General features: G+C 51.2%; 1 protein-coding gene across 1 annotated transcript in view; it reads right to left on the minus strand.

Annotated features, from left to right (window-relative positions):
• ttn.2 (titin, tandem duplicate 2) overlaps positions 1 to 17,339 on the minus strand; it is a 164,034-nt gene that overhangs the window by 99,906 nt on the left and 46,789 nt on the right. The window contains exons 64-94 of the mRNA XM_088382789.1: positions 16,969 to 17,247; positions 16,611 to 16,892; positions 16,232 to 16,510; positions 15,359 to 15,646; positions 14,779 to 15,057; positions 14,400 to 14,681; positions 13,967 to 14,245; positions 13,534 to 13,821; positions 13,171 to 13,461; positions 12,248 to 12,538; positions 11,419 to 11,706; positions 11,144 to 11,248; positions 10,428 to 10,713; positions 10,156 to 10,339; positions 10,005 to 10,085; positions 9,592 to 9,859; positions 8,992 to 9,255; positions 7,959 to 8,168; positions 7,793 to 7,870; positions 7,662 to 7,688; positions 6,930 to 6,986; positions 6,413 to 6,475; positions 6,261 to 6,329; positions 6,123 to 6,185; positions 6,002 to 6,055; positions 5,342 to 5,875; positions 4,867 to 5,235; positions 4,674 to 4,751; positions 4,035 to 4,133; positions 896 to 979; positions 54 to 752 (exon numbers count right to left, since the gene is read on the minus strand). Of these exons, the coding sequence (XP_088238915.1) occupies positions 54 to 752; positions 896 to 979; positions 4,035 to 4,133; positions 4,674 to 4,751; positions 4,867 to 5,235; positions 5,342 to 5,875; positions 6,002 to 6,055; positions 6,123 to 6,185; positions 6,261 to 6,329; positions 6,413 to 6,475; positions 6,930 to 6,986; positions 7,662 to 7,688; positions 7,793 to 7,870; positions 7,959 to 8,168; positions 8,992 to 9,255; positions 9,592 to 9,859; positions 10,005 to 10,085; positions 10,156 to 10,339; positions 10,428 to 10,713; positions 11,144 to 11,248; positions 11,419 to 11,706; positions 12,248 to 12,538; positions 13,171 to 13,461; positions 13,534 to 13,821; positions 13,967 to 14,245; positions 14,400 to 14,681; positions 14,779 to 15,057; positions 15,359 to 15,646; positions 16,232 to 16,510; positions 16,611 to 16,892; positions 16,969 to 17,247 (6,798 nt within the window). The remainder of the gene's footprint in view (positions 1 to 53; positions 753 to 895; positions 980 to 4,034; positions 4,134 to 4,673; positions 4,752 to 4,866; positions 5,236 to 5,341; positions 5,876 to 6,001; positions 6,056 to 6,122; positions 6,186 to 6,260; positions 6,330 to 6,412; positions 6,476 to 6,929; positions 6,987 to 7,661; positions 7,689 to 7,792; positions 7,871 to 7,958; positions 8,169 to 8,991; positions 9,256 to 9,591; positions 9,860 to 10,004; positions 10,086 to 10,155; positions 10,340 to 10,427; positions 10,714 to 11,143; positions 11,249 to 11,418; positions 11,707 to 12,247; positions 12,539 to 13,170; positions 13,462 to 13,533; positions 13,822 to 13,966; positions 14,246 to 14,399; positions 14,682 to 14,778; positions 15,058 to 15,358; positions 15,647 to 16,231; positions 16,511 to 16,610; positions 16,893 to 16,968; positions 17,248 to 17,339) is intronic.

Below are 17,339 nucleotides of genomic sequence, written 5' to 3' on the forward strand. Positions count from 1 at the left end.
GGGAGAAAAAGAGAGATGCGGGTGGGACTTGAGTTGATATCCCCCGGGTGTACCTCTGGCAGCAGCTGCATCTTCTTGCTCTTGGCTTCTTCTTAACCTTTGAATCTGAAGCCCGGAGTCTTCCTTTGGGCTTTGGCCACGACGGAGGGCTTGGCGAGACGGGATCTCGGACTCCGAGACCTCTGCTTCTGCTTTCGTCGGCCCTTCAATCGGTCGAGGACTCTCTTCTTGCTTTTTCTCGGCTCCCCGGTGACGTCCTGCTGAACGTTCATCTTTGGCTTCAGCTTTGTCTGATCCTAGCTCTTCCGGACTGCGGCTTCTTTTGTCTCGCGCGAGAGACGCAATGCGGTCTTTGTGGGCCGCTTCCTGTTTCACCCTGGAGACCTCCTCGGATTCTCTCCAGATGATATCCTGGCTTTCTGTCTTGACTGCCACCGCACGCTTCTGGTGTTTTCTTTGGTTGCTAACTTCTTGGTTGGTGGCCCGCTCATTCTCAAGCTCTTGCGGTTTCTCCGCTACGGCAGCAGTCTCCTTACCATCAGTCGCAGACATCTCGCCTCTACGCTCAGAATGTTTCAGGCGGGTCTCCGTCAAGGAAATCTTCACGTGCCCCGGCGGGCACAAGGCCTTCTGCTCCGAGACTCGGGCGCGGTCTCGTGGCTCAGCCTCGTAAGAGCGAGCTTCCTCGATGAGAAAGGCCGTCTCTGCGGCGTGAGGCATCTCCTGTGGCTGCTCAAGCCCGCTTGGCCTCGCTGAGGCACCAAGAGGCGTCATATGGCGGCGCCAAGAAGTGACGACAAAACACAAAGACAATCGAGTGTGAGACGAGGACAAAAACAAGACGTTAGATGCTTGGAGGGCTGCTTTGAAGCGGTCTCTCTGCTGGTACCGGTACCTTTTTCTAGGAGAGACACTTTCTCCTCCGGTTCAATCACCAAAGTTGGCATCTTGACAGCCTTCTGAGTTACTAAATCTTCAACTTGGTCATCCGAGACGTTTGCCGAGCAGAAGAAAAAGAAGAGATGAGACAGTCAATTAGACAAACAAGCGGGCACAAACGAGAGGTGAGACTGCAAGAGCTTTCAAAGAGCCCAACACACGGCAGTTCTTCAAAATGTGCATGCAAGACCAAGGAGGAAGATGATGAAGAAGAATACAAGACGGTTTTGTCTCCCCTGTACCTGTGGCAGAATCTGCGGCTACTTCAAGCCCTGAGAAGATTGGCTCCTTCTCAGGTGTCGAGAGAGGAACCCTGGCATCTTGAGATGCTCTCTGGGGCGCCTGAACAGGCTTTTGTTCAACAACTCTGTTCTCGAGCACCTTTTGTGGAAGCTTCTCGCTGTCCTTTTCAACCAGGACTTCTTCCATCTTTTTCTGGGTTGGCTTTTTCTCAGACATCTCCTCTGGTACTCCCTCGTGGTTTTGAGCAGGAAGTTTCCCTGCTACGTTCTCAGGAAGCTTCCGTGGTGCTTTCTGAGGTTTATCGGGAAGTTTCTCTGGCACTTTATCCGTATGTTTCCTTGGTACTTGCTGAGTGTTATCAGGAAGTGTTTCTGCTACTCTGCTAGCGGGTCCAACTGCTACTTGCTGGGCTTTTTCAGTAAGATTCTGATCAGGTACTTCCTGAGGTCTATCAAGATGTTGCTCTGGTACATCCTCTGATACATTTTCAGGCTTATCAGGAAGTTTGTCTGCTACATCTGCTGTTTTTTCATGTTTCTCTGGTTTGTCATGAAGCTCCTGTGGTATCGTCTCAGATTCATCAGGAAACTTCTCTAGTATTGCTTCAGGAAGCTTCTCTGGTATTTCATCAGTAAACCTCTTTAGTATTGTTTCAGGAAGCTTCTCTGGTATTTCCCCTGGAAGCTTCTCTGGTATTTGCTCCGGAGGCTTCTGTGGTATCCTCTCAGGAAGCTTCTCTGGTATTTTCTCAGGAGGCTTCCCCGGTATCTTCTTAGGAGGCTTCTCTGGTATTTTCTCAGGAAGCTTCTCTGGTATTTTCTCAGGAAGCTTCTCTGTTATTTTCTCAGGAAGCTTCTCTGTTATTTTCTTAGGGGGTTTCCGCGGTATTTTCTTAGGAGGCTTCTCTCGTATTTTCTCAGGAAGCTTCTCTGGTATTTTCTCAGGAAGCTGCTCTGGTATTTGCTCAGGAAGCTTCTCTGGTATTTGCTCAGGAGGCTTCTCTGATATTTTCTTAGGAAGCTTCTCTGGTATTTGCTCAGGAAGCTTCGCTGGTATTTGCTCAGGAGGCTTCTCTGGTATTTCCTCAGGAAGCTTCTCTGATATTTGCTCAGGAGGCTTCTCTGGTATTTTCTTAGGAAGCTTCTCTGGTATTTTCTCAGGAAGCTTCTCTGGTCTTTTCTCAGGAAGCTTCTCTGATATTTTCTCAGGAAGCTTCTCTGGTATTCTCTCAGGAAGCTTCTCTGGTATTTTCTCAGGAAGCTTCTCTGGTATTTTCTCAGGAAGCTTCCCTGGTACTTTGTCAGGTTTATCGTGAAATGCTACTGCTAGTTTCTGGAGTGACTTATCATCGAGCTTCACTGCCACTATTTTTCGTGTTTCCTCAGAAAGTTTCTCGGGCACGTTGTCACGGGGTTTATAATGAAGCTTCTCCGGTACTCTATCAGGAGGCTTCTCCGGTAGGCTCTTGTCTGGCGGTGTTGCGCGTTTGTCGTGTCGCCTCTCTGGGGCTTTCTGTACAGTTATTTTCTCATGCGGTTTGTCATGAAGCTTCTCTGGCATTTTCTCAAGAATTGTCGGCGGCACTTTGGCGCGCAGTTGATCAGAGAGCTTCTCCGATACAGGGAACCTCTCTGGTACTTTCTCACCCGTCGTTTCAGAAAGGCGCTCTGCGACGGTGTCCCGCGATTTATCGGGAAGCTCGTCCGGTACTTTCTCGGGAGCTTCGTAAAGCTTCTCTGGTACTTCATCTGCTTTCTCGAGTGTTTTCTTGGGAGGCCTCTCAGCTTTATCTTGGAGTTTCTCTTGTACTTTCTGAGGTTGCTTATGGGGACATTTTGCGTGACTGTTCTCAGGTTTATCATGAAGCTTTTCTGGGATAGGATGGGGTTTCTGGCAAAGGCTCTCTGGTACACCAGGATGCTGCCCTGGAAATTCATCAGTTGTATGCACGAGATTTCCTGCTACTTTGAGCGCTACTTCATGGGGCTTTCCAAGCAGCTTTGTTCCATTCTCTGGTATAGCAGAGAGCTTCCTTGGCACTGGATCAGGCGTATGGTGAAGCTTGGGCGCTGCTTCACGGGTCATACTAAGAAGCGTGCCTGCCTCGTTTTCCGCTACTTTGTCGAGTTCTTTATCAGGTTTATCGCGAAGCCTCTCAGATGCTTTGCCTGGGTCTTCATCACGAATGGCCGCAGATATTTTCTCTTCACATGTATCGAGAAGCCTCTCGGGTACTTTTTCAGTTGTACCAGAAAGTTTCCCGTGCAATGCATCGGGTTTACCATTCAACTTCTCTGGTACTTCATCAGCCTTACCAAGAATCTTCTGGGCTATTTTCTCAGCTTGATGGTGAAGGCTCTCTGATTCTTTCTCTGGTACACCAGCAAGCTTTTTTCCTGGTACTTTGTGAAGTTTATCACCAAACGTCTCAGGTATATTGTCAGCCTTGTCAGGAAGCATCTTTGCCACCTTTTCTGGCCCATTCTCAGCTTTATCTGGGGTTTTCTCGAATATTTTCTCCGGGGTTGTTTCCTGGAGAGAGTCTGGTGGAACGACAACCTCACAGGGCATCTTCTGAGGTTGTCCGTGCGGCGCGTGCCGGTCTCGGAGCAAGAGGTCAGCTTTCCCAGCTTGGAGAGTTTTGAGACAATAACATGCAGACAACATAAAGAGCAGAACAATGCGCTCGGGCACACAAAGTTTACACGGTGTTGTTACGCGTGCAAAACAGAAGCCTTTGCGCACAGACGGGACGGGACGGGACGGGACGGGACGGGACGGCTCGACCCAGAGGGCAGTTGCAGCGCCCCCTGCTGCTCTGGTGACAGAGGTGAGTACAAACATCCAAATACCTCTTTGTAGTTCTGCCCGCTCTTCTTTAGGAGGAAGCGCAGCAGTCTCGGCTTTCTTGGCCACTTTCGGTTCATCTGCTATCTTCTCTGCCACAGGAACTTGGAAGGATACCAAAGCCATTAGCGTCACAAAATGACCGGGAGCAGAACATGTGTGAAGAAGCGCACATGTAGAAGATCCATGAAGTAAACAAGCACAAAAGAAGAGCAACAATCACAACAAGAAAAAACACAAAGCATGAGGAAACATTCATTGGGAGCCAAATGTGACATGTTGAAAAAGAAACAAAGAGTGAAGAACGGATGACGAGCCACACGTGAACGTGAAGAAGCAACAAATTGTGCCAGAGGAACAACACTACCAGACCCAAGAAAGTTTCACATGCGATGAGCCGCAGGTGAACAACCGGAACCACAGATGGGGAAGCACAAAGCACGAAGAACAAATCACAAAAGAGACAACATGAAGGTGTGAAGACGCGCACGTGCAAAACAAACAGACAAACAACAGGACTGACTAACTATGGAGTTGAAGAATTGAAGAACTACACGTGAAGAACCACGTGAAGAAGAAGACAACATGATGAAGCACACATGACGTCAAGAAGAGTATAAGATTGGTGCTTGGGCTTCAGATACCTCGCGTGACCTTCTTGAGTGTTTCTTCTTCTCTGGAGGGCTTCTGAAGCTCTGCAGCAGCCTCCTTCTTCTCTGGCACTTGGAGACAAGATCTCAGTCAATAAGTACACCGAATCGATGAAAGAATTGAGACCTTCTCACCACTTTGTGATTCAAGAAGATAAGGGACAGCCCAAGGCTGGAAGATGTCTACCTTTTGTGGACGGTTCCCTTGGTTCTTTGGCCTTTGGCGGTTCTACTTTGGTCACCGTGGGCTCTGCTACTTCAGCTTTTTTCACCACAGGCTCCAGTTTGGAGGGTTTGGGTGCCTCCACGGGCTTCACTTTAGGCACTTGTGGTATCTCCACGGGCTCTGGTTTGGATGCCACTACAGGCTCAGGTTTAGGAGGTCCAGTTTCTACCGCAGGCACTGGTGTGAGTGCTTTGGGCTCCACGACAGGCTCTGCTTTGGCTGGTTTAGATACCGCTACAGGCGCTGGTTCGGGCACCACCACTGGCTCTGCTTTTGGCACTTCAGGTTTGGACTTGATCTGAACAGGTTCTGGTTTTGGCTCCTCGGAGACTTAAAGTGACACGTTTGAAACTCAAAGATGAGCTTTCGCTCCAAGAAACAAACACACAGACAAACACATGCACAAAGAACGTCCAGAGAAGAAGGCAGAAAGTACCTTTGGGTGACGGCGCGGTCGGCTTTTTCAACAGCACAGGCTTGCCCTCCGGTTCTGGCTCAGGCTTTGCAACCGGCTTGAGTTTGGACTCTGGCTCAGGCTTTGCAACCGGCTTGAGTTTGGGCTCTGGCTCTGGCTCAGGCTCAGGCTTTGCAACCGGCTTGAGTTTGGGCTCTGCCAGTTTGACCTTGGGCTCCGGCTCGAGCTCCTGCTTGGGCTTCACCACCGGCTTGAGTTTGGGCGCCGGCTCGGTCTCGGGCTCAGGCTCCGGTTTGGGCTTCACCGCCGGTTTGAGTTTAAGCTTTGGTTGAGGCTCGGGCTCAGGCTCCGCCGCTTTGGGCTTCACCGCCGGTTTGACTTTAAGCTTTGGTTCAGGCTCGGGCTCAGGCTTTGCCACCTGCTTGACTTTAGGCTCCTGCTCGAGCTTTGCCACTTGCTTGACTTTGGGCTCGGGCTCCAGCTCAGGCTTCACCACCGGTTTGACTTCAGGTGGAACCTTTTTAGGCTCTGTCAGTGCTGGAGGCTTGGGCTCGTCTTGAGGGTAGGCAACACAGAAATTAGCACAGAAGGACGATGAAGAAGAAGAAGAGATGTTAGCGACATACGAAGAGGGCAAAGAATAACAAGAGGTGAGAGGCAACCGCAAGCAGGGACAAGTACCTTTCTTTGGCTCCAGCTTCCTTGGTGTCGGGGGCTCTGCGACTGCCTCGGCTTCTTTCGAGACATTTAAGCGCCACATTAGCGACTGGTCGCAAAGTCATCATCAAAGGGAACAAACTACCTTCGACCGGGCTGACGACTTTCTTCTTCTTCTCCATTCGAACTTCTTCTGCCACTTTGGTCACTGCGACATGAACACTCCCGTCAGTCGCCTGCTGTCAATGCTAAACCCAGCCATCGGACGCGTCGATCGTCTCACCTTGCAGGCGCACAGCTTCTTCCTCCTCTGCTGCCAGCTCCACTTCCTGTTCCTCCCGGACTTTGGCCACTTGGAAAAAAGGAACATTTAATCAAGTCAGCCAGAAGACATCAAAGAAGACACGAGTGGGTTTTCTTGGAAGTTTGTGGTACCTTTGGAAAGCACTTCCTCTCTCACTTCCACTTTCTGTCTTTCCACTGCCTCTTGGACACTAACTGCAGGAGACACATTTTGAAAGGTTCATTTTGAAATCCAGAGGGGACACATCAAGGGCACAAAATGGAAGGACCAGGGGCCAAAAGGCAGGAAGACCCTCTTGTCACCTAAGTCACCAAACAAAAGGTGATAACCAAAGACGACAGATTTCTAACAAACTGCGGGTGGGTCCTCTGTAACAAAAACTAAAATAGTGACCACTATTTCAAGTTGTGTTATAATTCATCACTGGACGTCACTTTTAGTTAGCAGCGTGAAATTTGGGAGGCATGTCTCTCACGAGTAGAGATGCAGCTTTCAAATAGCGGGTCAGGACGCCCTCCGAGCGGCCCGACATGAAACGGTTCCCACATCAGGTCTGTTGTTGTCCATAACGCGAAAATAGCCCTTGCGACATAAGGATTCCTCAGCCAGAGCGGGTCACAAATATGCAAATACGGTTTTCAGTCTTACCTTCGACGTCCACCGATGAAGGTGCTTCAGGCTTCTCCACAGGAACGTCTTGCACATCTACACAAAAATGCGTTCCTTCATTATCAGTACCTGCATTGCGTGTTCAGAGAGGATTCATTGGCCAATTACACGACCGTTCAAAATTTTGGGCCAACCCAAACAGTCTCCATGAAAACAAACATAATTGCACAAGTGTTTTCTAGGTTTTTCTAATCATCCATTAGCCTTCTACCGCAATTAGCAAACACAATGGAGCATTAGAACACTGGCGGGAGGGAGGGAGGAATGGCTGCTGCAAATGGGTCTATGTAGATATTGCATTTGCAGCTAGAATAGTCATTTACCACAGCAACAATATTCCTGATTAGCTTCACGTTACCCTCGCTGGAAAATAGTGATTTTTTTTTTCAAAATAAGAACATTTCTTAGTGACCCTAAACTTTTGAACGGCCGTGCGCTGACAGCATGAACAAATCATGTCATTATCAGTCATGACAAGCTTGCGTCCATCCCCCAAACTGAGCTCAGGTTCGCCTCCGCCAGCGTGAGGCAATCCCGCTCGGACTCAACGGTCAGCGCATGTCAACCGCTGGGGAGCCGAGACGCTAACCGTCGTTGCGGCTAACCCGGCTCTCGCGACTTCAACATGTAGGCTATGCGATTGAGTCCTCGGATCAACTGTGAAAGACGGCTAAAGACCAGGGTGCGGTGTTGGAAAAGGAAAGTACTTACCAAAGGGAACCGTGGCTAATTGGATCTCTGTGAAAAAGGAGGGGCGAAGAAGAAGAAGAAGAAGAAGAAGAAGATGATGATGATGTTAAGCCCAACAAGAGTGTCAATCCAAGGGTGATTTAAGGTGGTACCTTTGCCAGACAAATAGAGCTCGGCGCTGCTCTTAGCTTCACCCCGGGGCTCCAACCTCACAATCACCGAGTACACGCCTACGTGAGAGAAGTCACGGGTCGGCGCTCACGACAAACAGTCCGATGTGCCCGAATGGGGGAGCCGGGCCAGCGCGCGACTACGCACCTTCATCCTCCACGCTCACATTTCGGATGACCATGAAATGTCTCCGGCCCTCACTACGGAAGTTGTACTTGGGGCTTTCTCTCAGCTCCCAGGTGTCCTTGTACCAGGACACCACCGCGTTGTCGAAGGACACCTCGCACTCAAAGGTGGCAGCCTGACGCTCGTTCACCTCCACGTTGTGGATGCGCTTGGTGAAATGAATTTGCTCAGCTACAATAGACAAAGACGGACGGCGTCGAGTGAGAAGGCGGTGCGAGGCCCGGCGGGCGACAACATCTGCACTGGCTGTCATTTGGGTGATGCTCTGTGAGAGAGGCTGGCATGGCAGGAGAGTTAGGAGGGATGTCGTTAAGATGGCAGAGAGACGCACTCCAAGAGAGGAACAAGATGAGAACGAAAATGTTGGGAGTGCCGAGTGTGAGTCGACGACAGAGGAGGGATGGCTGGAGTGTTGGAGGGGAGCACTGTTAGGGTGGCAGACTGACAAAGTACACAACAGCCACGCAGGGGTTGGGACGGCTCAAGGTACCCCTGTTAGGAGTCCAAACGAGGAGATGAGATGATGATGAGAATGTTTTGTGAGAGGTTAGCAGGGGAGCAGCACTGGAGCGGGTGGTAGACTGACAGATTCCAGGTGACTCAACACTCTTCAAAATAACCCAACTTGGATCATAAATTGGAGCGATCCACGACTTCTTGGGTTGTTTTACACAAAAAAACCCAACAGATTGTTACGTTGGTCATACAATGGTCAAATTGACCCAACCTCCTGGTTCAGTCCAATTTTTAACCCAGGGTGTAGTAGGGACACATGTTAGGGTGACAACTGACCAAGGGTTCAAGAAGGGGGACAAGCAAGGGGGTGGGTGATATGAGAGCCAGATGAACAGTTAAGGAGGAAGGAGACCTTCCCCAGGAATTCAATGAGAAGAACAAGTTTGGGATTAGTCATGGAGACGATGATGATGGTGGTGGTGGGGTCAGAAGAGGTTAGTGAAGGATCATTCAGAAGGTTTTTGGACTAGGTACCAACCTTCCACCCAAAGGTCGGAAGAGGACTGCAGGTTCAGGTACATGCAGGTGTACCGGCCCTGGTCTTCGGGCTTCAAGTCTTTGATATGAAGCTTCTGCAGCTTGTGTTTGACTTCGGACTTGAACCTGCCACCCTTGGTGTCTAACAGCTGGCCATTCTTAAACCACTGCACTTCCACATTGGGGATGGACAACTGACAAGTCAACGTACATGACTGGCCTTCCTTACCCGACAGGTCCTGAAGGTGTGTCTCCACCACAGCCTCTGGAAGAATCAAGAACATGGAGGCTTGGGTCAGTACTACGAACTCCAACCCCAGACGATGGACTATTAACATGAACTGTGGCAACAGAGCATGTACGATGGACTGTGTCTCTGAACAAGCTCTGTAGCTGTAGGCCATGTACTCTGGACTATGGTAAATGGACTTTGGCCTACTGACTAGGCACTATTGACTATGGTCTGTGGATTAAGCTCTATACACTGTAGGAATATGAACAGTGGACTACATCCTATGAGCAATGGGCTACATGGACTGTGAGCTGTTGACAGGACTGACCATCTGGCCTACTGGTCATAATGATGTTTTGCAAAACTAACCAGTGACGTTGAGCTTGGCGCTGGAAATATGAGGTCCGCACACCACCCGGTAGTTGCCCTGGTCTGCAAGTTGGCACCCCTTAATTTTCAGCAGGTGGCACTCTCCACTCACGCTGATGTGGTACTTGTCGTCGGTGTCCAATTTCTGCGTGCCCTTGTACCAGGACAGCATGATTTCGGGGTAGTTGATTTTCACCTCACATTCAAACAGAGCCTCCTCGTCAACGAGAACAGACTGGTCGCAGATGTCTTTCACCACGGTTACGGGCTAAGGGACGGACAAGAAGACGTTTAAGACATAGGTTTGGGAACTATGGACTGAGCACAGATCTCCTTCGGGAAGTGGCTCCTTAGAGTGGTTCTCCGAGACAAACGAGACATTTAGAACCTTCAACTGAGACACGTTTGCCGACCTCTGTGCGCTCCATCCTCTTCTGCAGGTCGGCCACCAGCCTGGCCATGTCCTCGTCCTCCCTGGGTCCACGCTCAATTTCCTGTCAAGCACAGGGGCCGCAATTAGCACTTCTGCGCGGACCAAGCCGGCACACGGGAGACCTATCTTACTTGTCGACCAGTTTCTTCAGCCTTCTCTTGCTTGAGCTGCTCAATGGCCTGGAGGAGACCCCGGTAGTCGGTGATGCCGTACATGCGGGCATATTTCTCGTACTCCTTGGGGTCAACGTTTCTCAGCAGCTCGACAATGTCGATGTCCTGCTCCGCCTCGGGACTCTTCTGCTTGGACGGCGTTCTGAAAAGGCAAAGAAGATTCGAGTTGAAGCACTGGCATTATTTGAAGAGGTGGGGGCTGCTGCGCCACCGCCAGCCCACGGACTGACTTCTTAAGCTTAGCTCTCAGGTCTCCCTCGAGCTGGGCGGCTGTCTTTTTCTCATCTACGTGGAGGTCGGCGGGGCACTCAATCTCGCCGTGCTTGTTGGAGGCCACGCAGCGGTACTGGCCCGAATCAGACTTGGTCACCTCCCGGATCTCCAGTTTGGACTCCCGACCCTTCTGCTCGATGGAGATGCGGCCGCCCTGGGTCAGCTGCCTCCACTTGCCCTTCATCCACTTAACGCTGGGGATGGGCTCCCCGCCCACCTTGGCAATGAAGGTGGCCGTGCCCTCTGCAAGTGACACCGTAGGGTCTCTGGATTATTTCGAATCCATTAGGTTCAGGAAGGTTCTTGTCATGACTGTGCTTGATTGTAAGTCTTGCGCTGTTGATGGTGCATCTGCAAGTGCTGATCTTTGCGATGCGGTCTCAGTGTTAAGAGTTATTGTGTTATTTGTATGGCGCAAGGTGTAGGGTATTTTCTATCGCAAACCCCATCGCAATCGATCGGTAGATCTCAAACTTTGTGCCGGCCAATCACTAGCCGTGATACTTATTGACCAAGCACGGGATAGACCAAACCTCCCCAGGGATTTTTCCAAGTTCCCTAACCGTAATTTAAAATAAAACCAAACACAAAAATCTAGTCTCTTGCAATGTCCTGGCCCTGAGAGGGGAAGAAAATGTTGGTGAGGGGGGAGGGACGGGGACGGGTGTCTCACTCTCAGTGACGTGCATGCCCTTGGGCTCCTGGACGAAGAAGAGCTGATCCAGCTTCTTGGTGGCAGCAACCTCAGCCGTCAGGTCAGTAGGCGCGGCTTCTTTTTCTTCAACGACAAAAACGACAAGATAAATATTTAGACCAGACAAGAGTGACAATGGGTTGCCGGAGGCTCTGTCTACTATCCTTAACGGTCGGTGACTTGCTCGTGTTGTCCAACAGAGATTGCAATTATCTACTGAGTATTTCTTTGAAGCTTTTCTTTTTTTCTTTTACCCTTGACGGTGACTTTAGCGCGGCACAGCTCGCTGCCAGCGTCATTAGTAGCCTTGCAGATGTAGTCGCCGGCGTCATGACGGGTCGCCGCGCCGATCTCTAAGCAGGCCGTCCCGTCGGAGAAGGTGACGCGACAGATCGTGGACGGCGCCACTTCTTTTCGGTCTTTCATCCATTGGATCCGGAGAGGAGGTGAGCCGCGTACGTGGCAGCGCAGACTCAGACGCTCTCCCTCAGACACGGACATGGCCTTCAGTGGTACGTCAAACACTGGGGCAGACTTTCCCTCTGCGAGGGACAGTGGGGGGCGTAAGGGCGTACACATTAGCTGGAGTGCTAGCCAACACATCTGATTAGCAATTAATGCCAACAACGCTCAATCATTTGCCATGCGATTAAGCAGCCTAAAAAACTACTCCCATACCAGGGTCGTTAGAACTACTAATTGGCCAAACCAGGATTGCAGGCCTGCTTGCTGCGAGCTACTGGCAGCTCAGAGTCTACTCCAGGGGTGGGCAATTCTGGTCCTCGAGGGCCGGTGTCCTGCATGTTTTCTATGTCACCTTGTTGCAACACACCTGATTCAAATGGTCAGATAATTAGCAAGGTCTGCAGACGCTGGATAACAATCCTGGTCATTTGAATCAGGTGTGTTGCAGCAGGGAGACCTATAAAACATGCAGGACACCGACCCTCGAGGACCGGAATTGCCCACCCCTGGTCAAAGGGGAAGCATATTGGTAGTAAAACATGAGCAATGTTATGTAACAAACATATCAATGACACTGCTGGTAACATGTCCTATTTTTTGTGGCGAGGGCTAACTGACCTGAGATTTTAAGGGTGACGCCACACTCCGCCTTTCCTGCCTCATTGGTCGCTTGGCAGCTATATTTTCCGCTGTGCTCACGTCGGCTCTTCTTGATGCATAGCACAGCCACGTTGCTCTTAAAGCTCAAGTCGTAATCGTCAGAGTCTGAGATGCCGGCGCCGTCCTTAAGCCAAAGGACAGACATGGGCTGGGATCCAGACACCCGGGCCTCCATCTTGACCAGGCGACCCTCAGTGTCCTCCAATTCCTCAGATGGCTTTTTGGTGAATATTGGAGGGTTCTTACGCTCTAGGGATAAGACAAGAACACCCGTGGAGATTAAAACCAGAGGGATGAGATGAGACAAAATGAGACCAGAGGGGTGAGCCACAAAGACCAGGGGTGCAGAATGCAAAGTCCAAGATGGCATGGCACAAAGTTTAGGACCGTGCACAGACTACAGCAGAAGAATACAAAGACTATGGAGGTAAGAAAAAAGACCAGGGATGTGGAATAGAACAGCAAGCCCAGGGGGACGAGATGCAAAGACAACTGAATCAAGATACAACGGCCGGGGGGCCAGGACAAGAGGGACTGCAAAGATCAGGGGGGGGGGGAAACCCAGGGATTGACACAAAGACCTGAGGGATGTGACGCAAAAACCAAGGGGGGTAGACACAAACAGCTCTGAGGGACAAAATTACCAGATTATGAGACATACAGACAAGGGGAGCAGGACTGAACGACAAAGTGGCTGATAGACATAAAGACAAGCGTGGGTTGGACATGAAGATCAGGGGGCTTCAATAGCAATACTCGGAGAATGGGATAAAAAAACAAAACAATGTGATGGGAAGATGAAGGTGGGCTGGGACCAGAAACACAAGGACAAGGGGTTTGGGGATACAAAGACCAGGGAGACATCACACAATGACAAACACCTTTGACTGTGACATCACAGAAGCAGAAGTCCTTCCCGACATCGTTGGCAGCATGGCAGGAGTATCTTCCCGTGTCTGCTTTGTCGGTCTTGAGGATAATGAGCTGGGCGGTGTTATCCTCCAAGCGGATCCTGTAGTTCCCGCCACTCCGGATGTCCTTGTGGTCCTTAGACCAGGTCACCTTCATGGGTGTCGAGCCAGTCAGGTGACACTCCAGCTCTACGCCATCACCCACCATCACAGCCTGCGTCGCCGACAACTTCCTGTCAAAGACTGGTGGATACCGCGGCTCTGCGGAGAGAGGATTTGAACTGGTACTTGTTTTTTTTTGTTTGTTCTTTTAAGATATTTCCTGGCACTGACCTTGTAGGGTGAGCTTAGCTCTGCACGATGCGGAGCCAACACTGTTGGTGGCCACGCAGGCGTATTCCCCGGCGTGCCTCATCTGGCTGCGGTTAATGGTAAGCGTGGCTGTGTTGTCGTGGTAGAGCACCGTAAAGTCATCCTCGTCCCGCACCGGCTCGCCATCCTTCAGCCAAGCAACGTCCAGAGGGGATGAGCCGGCCACGCGGCACTCGAAACAGACCATAGATCCCAAGGTTTGCTGGAGGCTCACGATCTTCTTGGGGAAGCTCGGCAGAGTCTTAGCCTCTGAGGAAGGAAGAGGAGCATCAGTCAGCAAAGACACACCCGTTGTAGTATTTGAAAAGTATTGATGTAACTTCTGAGAAGTACTAAATCACAGAGATGGCCCTTTCTGATTGGTGGTATTTGTTTGAGGAGCATCAGTCCTGACCTTGCACGCTGAGGCGACACGTGGAGGCGGCCATCCCGATCTTGCTCTCGGCCTTGCAGGTGTACTCGCCCATGTCGGCCTTGGTGGCTTTGCTGAGTTTGAGGCAGGCCACGCCTTTGCTGTACTCCAGTCTGCAGGCGGCGCTGGAGCGCACTTTGCCATCGCCCTTAAACCAGGACACTTTGATCTCGGGGGTGCCCGCCACGTGACATTTGAGGCAGACGGGGTCGCCGGACGTGACCTCCATGGACTCCAGGGGCTCCAGGAAGTACGGCGGCTCTGCAGGAAGGAGACAAAGGTGGCGACAAAGTCAAGACCCTTGTGCCTGTACTGTGGATCCTCCAATTTGGAGGCTCTGGAGTCCCAGGGTACGGGTGGGTTTTCTCCGGGAAAACTGTCTGGACAATAAAAATTTGAGAATTCGTGCACACACCCAGGACGGTGACGGTGGCCTCGCATTCATCTTTGCCGGCATCGTTGGCCACGCGGCAGGTGTACTTTCCGGCGGCATCCTTGTCGTCTGTGCTCAGACATTCCAGGATGCAGGCGCTCTCCGTAGTGCTCAGGTTGTATTTGTACGACGCAAACACCGGTTGCTCCTCCTTGAACCAGCTCACCGAGATCTCGGGCGTCCCTGAGTATGTACACTCCAGCCTCAGAGGTTTACCTTTCTCCACAGACACATCCTTCAGCTTCTTCACGAACAAAGCTGGCTCTGGAAGAAACACGTCGGCGGATGGTGGGTGTCAGTCACAACCCGGTGACCCACGATCAGATGTAAGGTGAACCAAAATAGACAGACGGGCCCTAACCTTTGAGCAGCAGGTTGACGGGGCAGCTGTCCTTGCCCACGTCGTTGATGACCTGGCACGTGTACTCTCCGGCGTGACTCCTATTCACCCGGGAGAGCTGCATGAGGACCTGGTTGTCCTTCAGCGAGAAGTCGCAGTCCCGCCCGACCTCCAGCTCCTTGGCACCCCTGAACCACTTCACCCAGAGGGGGACGCTGCCCTTTACGATGGCCGAGAAGATAACGTCCGAGCCCAGCGTCGCCTCGACCGGCTGTGGCGGAACCGCGAAAGACGGCGGCTCTGTGAACAGGAACAAATCACAGCGAAGGAATTATTGCTCTGTTTTTTTGTGGTTTTGTCACAAAATCCTAAATTAGGAATAACAAAGCAAGTCACGATTGCTACAATATAGCCATTCCACTTGCGGAGTCATGGACAAAAATTATGAGAGCCCCCTTGTAACTTCAGTTTCTTGCTTATTTTCTTGCCGGCTGCAACTAAAGGTACATTAGATGCGTGTTTTCTCGATACTGGCCACAAAGCTCTTGCGACACTAGCATCAGGCATTGCACTAGCGAAACCTCTCAAAGACTCTGCTTACCTTTGACGTCCAAGGTGGCACTGGTTTCACTGGATCCCGCTTCATTGATCGCCTTGCACCTGTATCGTCCCGAGTCGGACAGCTTGAGGCTCGGTAGCCTCAGGGTGCAGTTGTTGTCGCCGAAGGAGATGCCGTAGGCGGGCCCACTGTGAAGCTCCTCGTCATCTCGGTACCAGGAAATGGTGAAAGGGGTCGAACCCGACACCTTACACTCCATCTCGACGGTTTGGCCCACCATCGTGTTACAGTCCTTGAGTTTTCTCGTGAAAGAAGGCGGGATGATTTTGTCTGTCAGGGGCGGAAAGATGGCACAAAGGTGGAATACCCAAATGTAATGCTTTGTCTCTCCATTTGTTGCAAGAGTCAAAAAGAAGGCCCGGAACTAGGTAGCGGATATACAAACAACTCTCCATGCAACGCGAGCTGAAACGTCAGATGGAAGCGACATGTCGTTAGTCACCCGAATGTTGTTAGTCACGTCAATGTTGCACAGAGGCTGAGATCAACCGGAGTCAAATTCCTTGCTTGGCATGCACAAACCTGGCCAATAAAGCTGATTCTGATTCGGACACGTGCACCGCTTCGTCTCAAAATATGAAAACGACAACACGGGTGGATGCAAAAATGTCTTGCGCAAAATCAAACCTCAAAGGCACAGGCAGTTGCCATGTCACATCAAAGAAAGCAACAAAGGTCTCGAGAGACCGGACTTCCTTCAGTCATGCAATGAAAACGCCCCAGACAGCGGCAAGGGCATATAGTGACGCGACATTCCTTGCGAAAGGTCATAGAGGGCCACACAAGGCAATATAAACACAGGGGTCCGTTGGCAAATAAAACCCAAAACACTCGAAAGAGAAAAGTGCCACCAACCTAAGACCGTGAGATTAATTTTGCTCAGGTCCTTCCCGACCTCGTTGGTAATTTGAAAGGTGTACTCTCCGGAATCCAGTTTCTCCGCTGCCAGCACGTTCAGGCTGGAGATCATGCGGGAAAAGGAAATGTTGTACTTCCTGCCGGAGGCCAGCTCCATTCCATCCTTGAACCACTTGGGCACCAGCTCTGGGGTGCCGCACACTTTGACTTCCAGGGCAGCGATGTCGCCGGCTGTCACGCTCAGAGCGTCAGGCTTATCCACGATCTTGGCAGGTTCTGGAAGTGACATACGCAGATGTTTAAAACCGCGCCCGCTTGGGGTAGGAAGGAAGGAAGAAACACTAGAAGAGAAAGAGAGAATTATTGGGTTGCCAACCTAAAACAGTCAAGTTTGCAAAGCACTCTGTACTCCCAGCGTCATTGCACAGCTGGCACGTGTACCGGCCCGCTGCAGCCGCATCAGCCGCAAAAATTTTGAGAGACGCTCGCTGGTTCTCAAAGCGGATTTTTCTGTTGTCACCGTCCCGGAGAATGTGGTCCTTGCCCAGAAGCCAGGACACGGCGATTGGTTCAGAGCCTCTGACGGTGGCCACGAGGCTCACCTCTTGTCCCAGAACCACCGTCGCATTGGACAGTTTCTCCACGAAGGACGGAGGCTCTGGAGGAGACCGAGATACCAGTCAGCGGCGAGAAGGAATCTAGGTTCCGCACGCGATGCTTTGAAGTCCACTGACCTCTGAGTTTAACTGACGCCTGGCCGGTGTCGCTGCCTACAGGGTTTGATGCCTTGCACTCGTAGCACCCGGCGTCAGCCGGTTCAATCTCCATGATGTGCAGCGTGGCCGAGCTGCCCTCACTCAACATCTTGTACTTTCTGCTCTCCATCAGAGGCTTGCCCTCCTTGAACCAGGCAGTCTGGAAGGGGGCTGTGCCGCTCATCTCGAAGTACAGACTCACATCCTTCCCTTTCAGCCCTTCTACCGGTTCAGGTACTCGAATGAATGATGGCGGGTCTACGGGAACACCAGCACATCATTCATTGCAAAGGCATACGAGACCTGCAGGTGGCGTAGAGCCTTAAAGCTGAAACTCAAAAAGCTTAGAC

The sequence above is a fragment of the Syngnathus floridae genome, chromosome 8 (assembly GCF_059516105.1).
Source record: "Syngnathus floridae isolate MCC-2025c chromosome 8, RoL_Sflo_1.0, whole genome shotgun sequence".
In the NCBI taxonomy this organism is placed as follows: Eukaryota; Metazoa; Chordata; class Actinopteri; order Syngnathiformes; family Syngnathidae; genus Syngnathus; species Syngnathus floridae.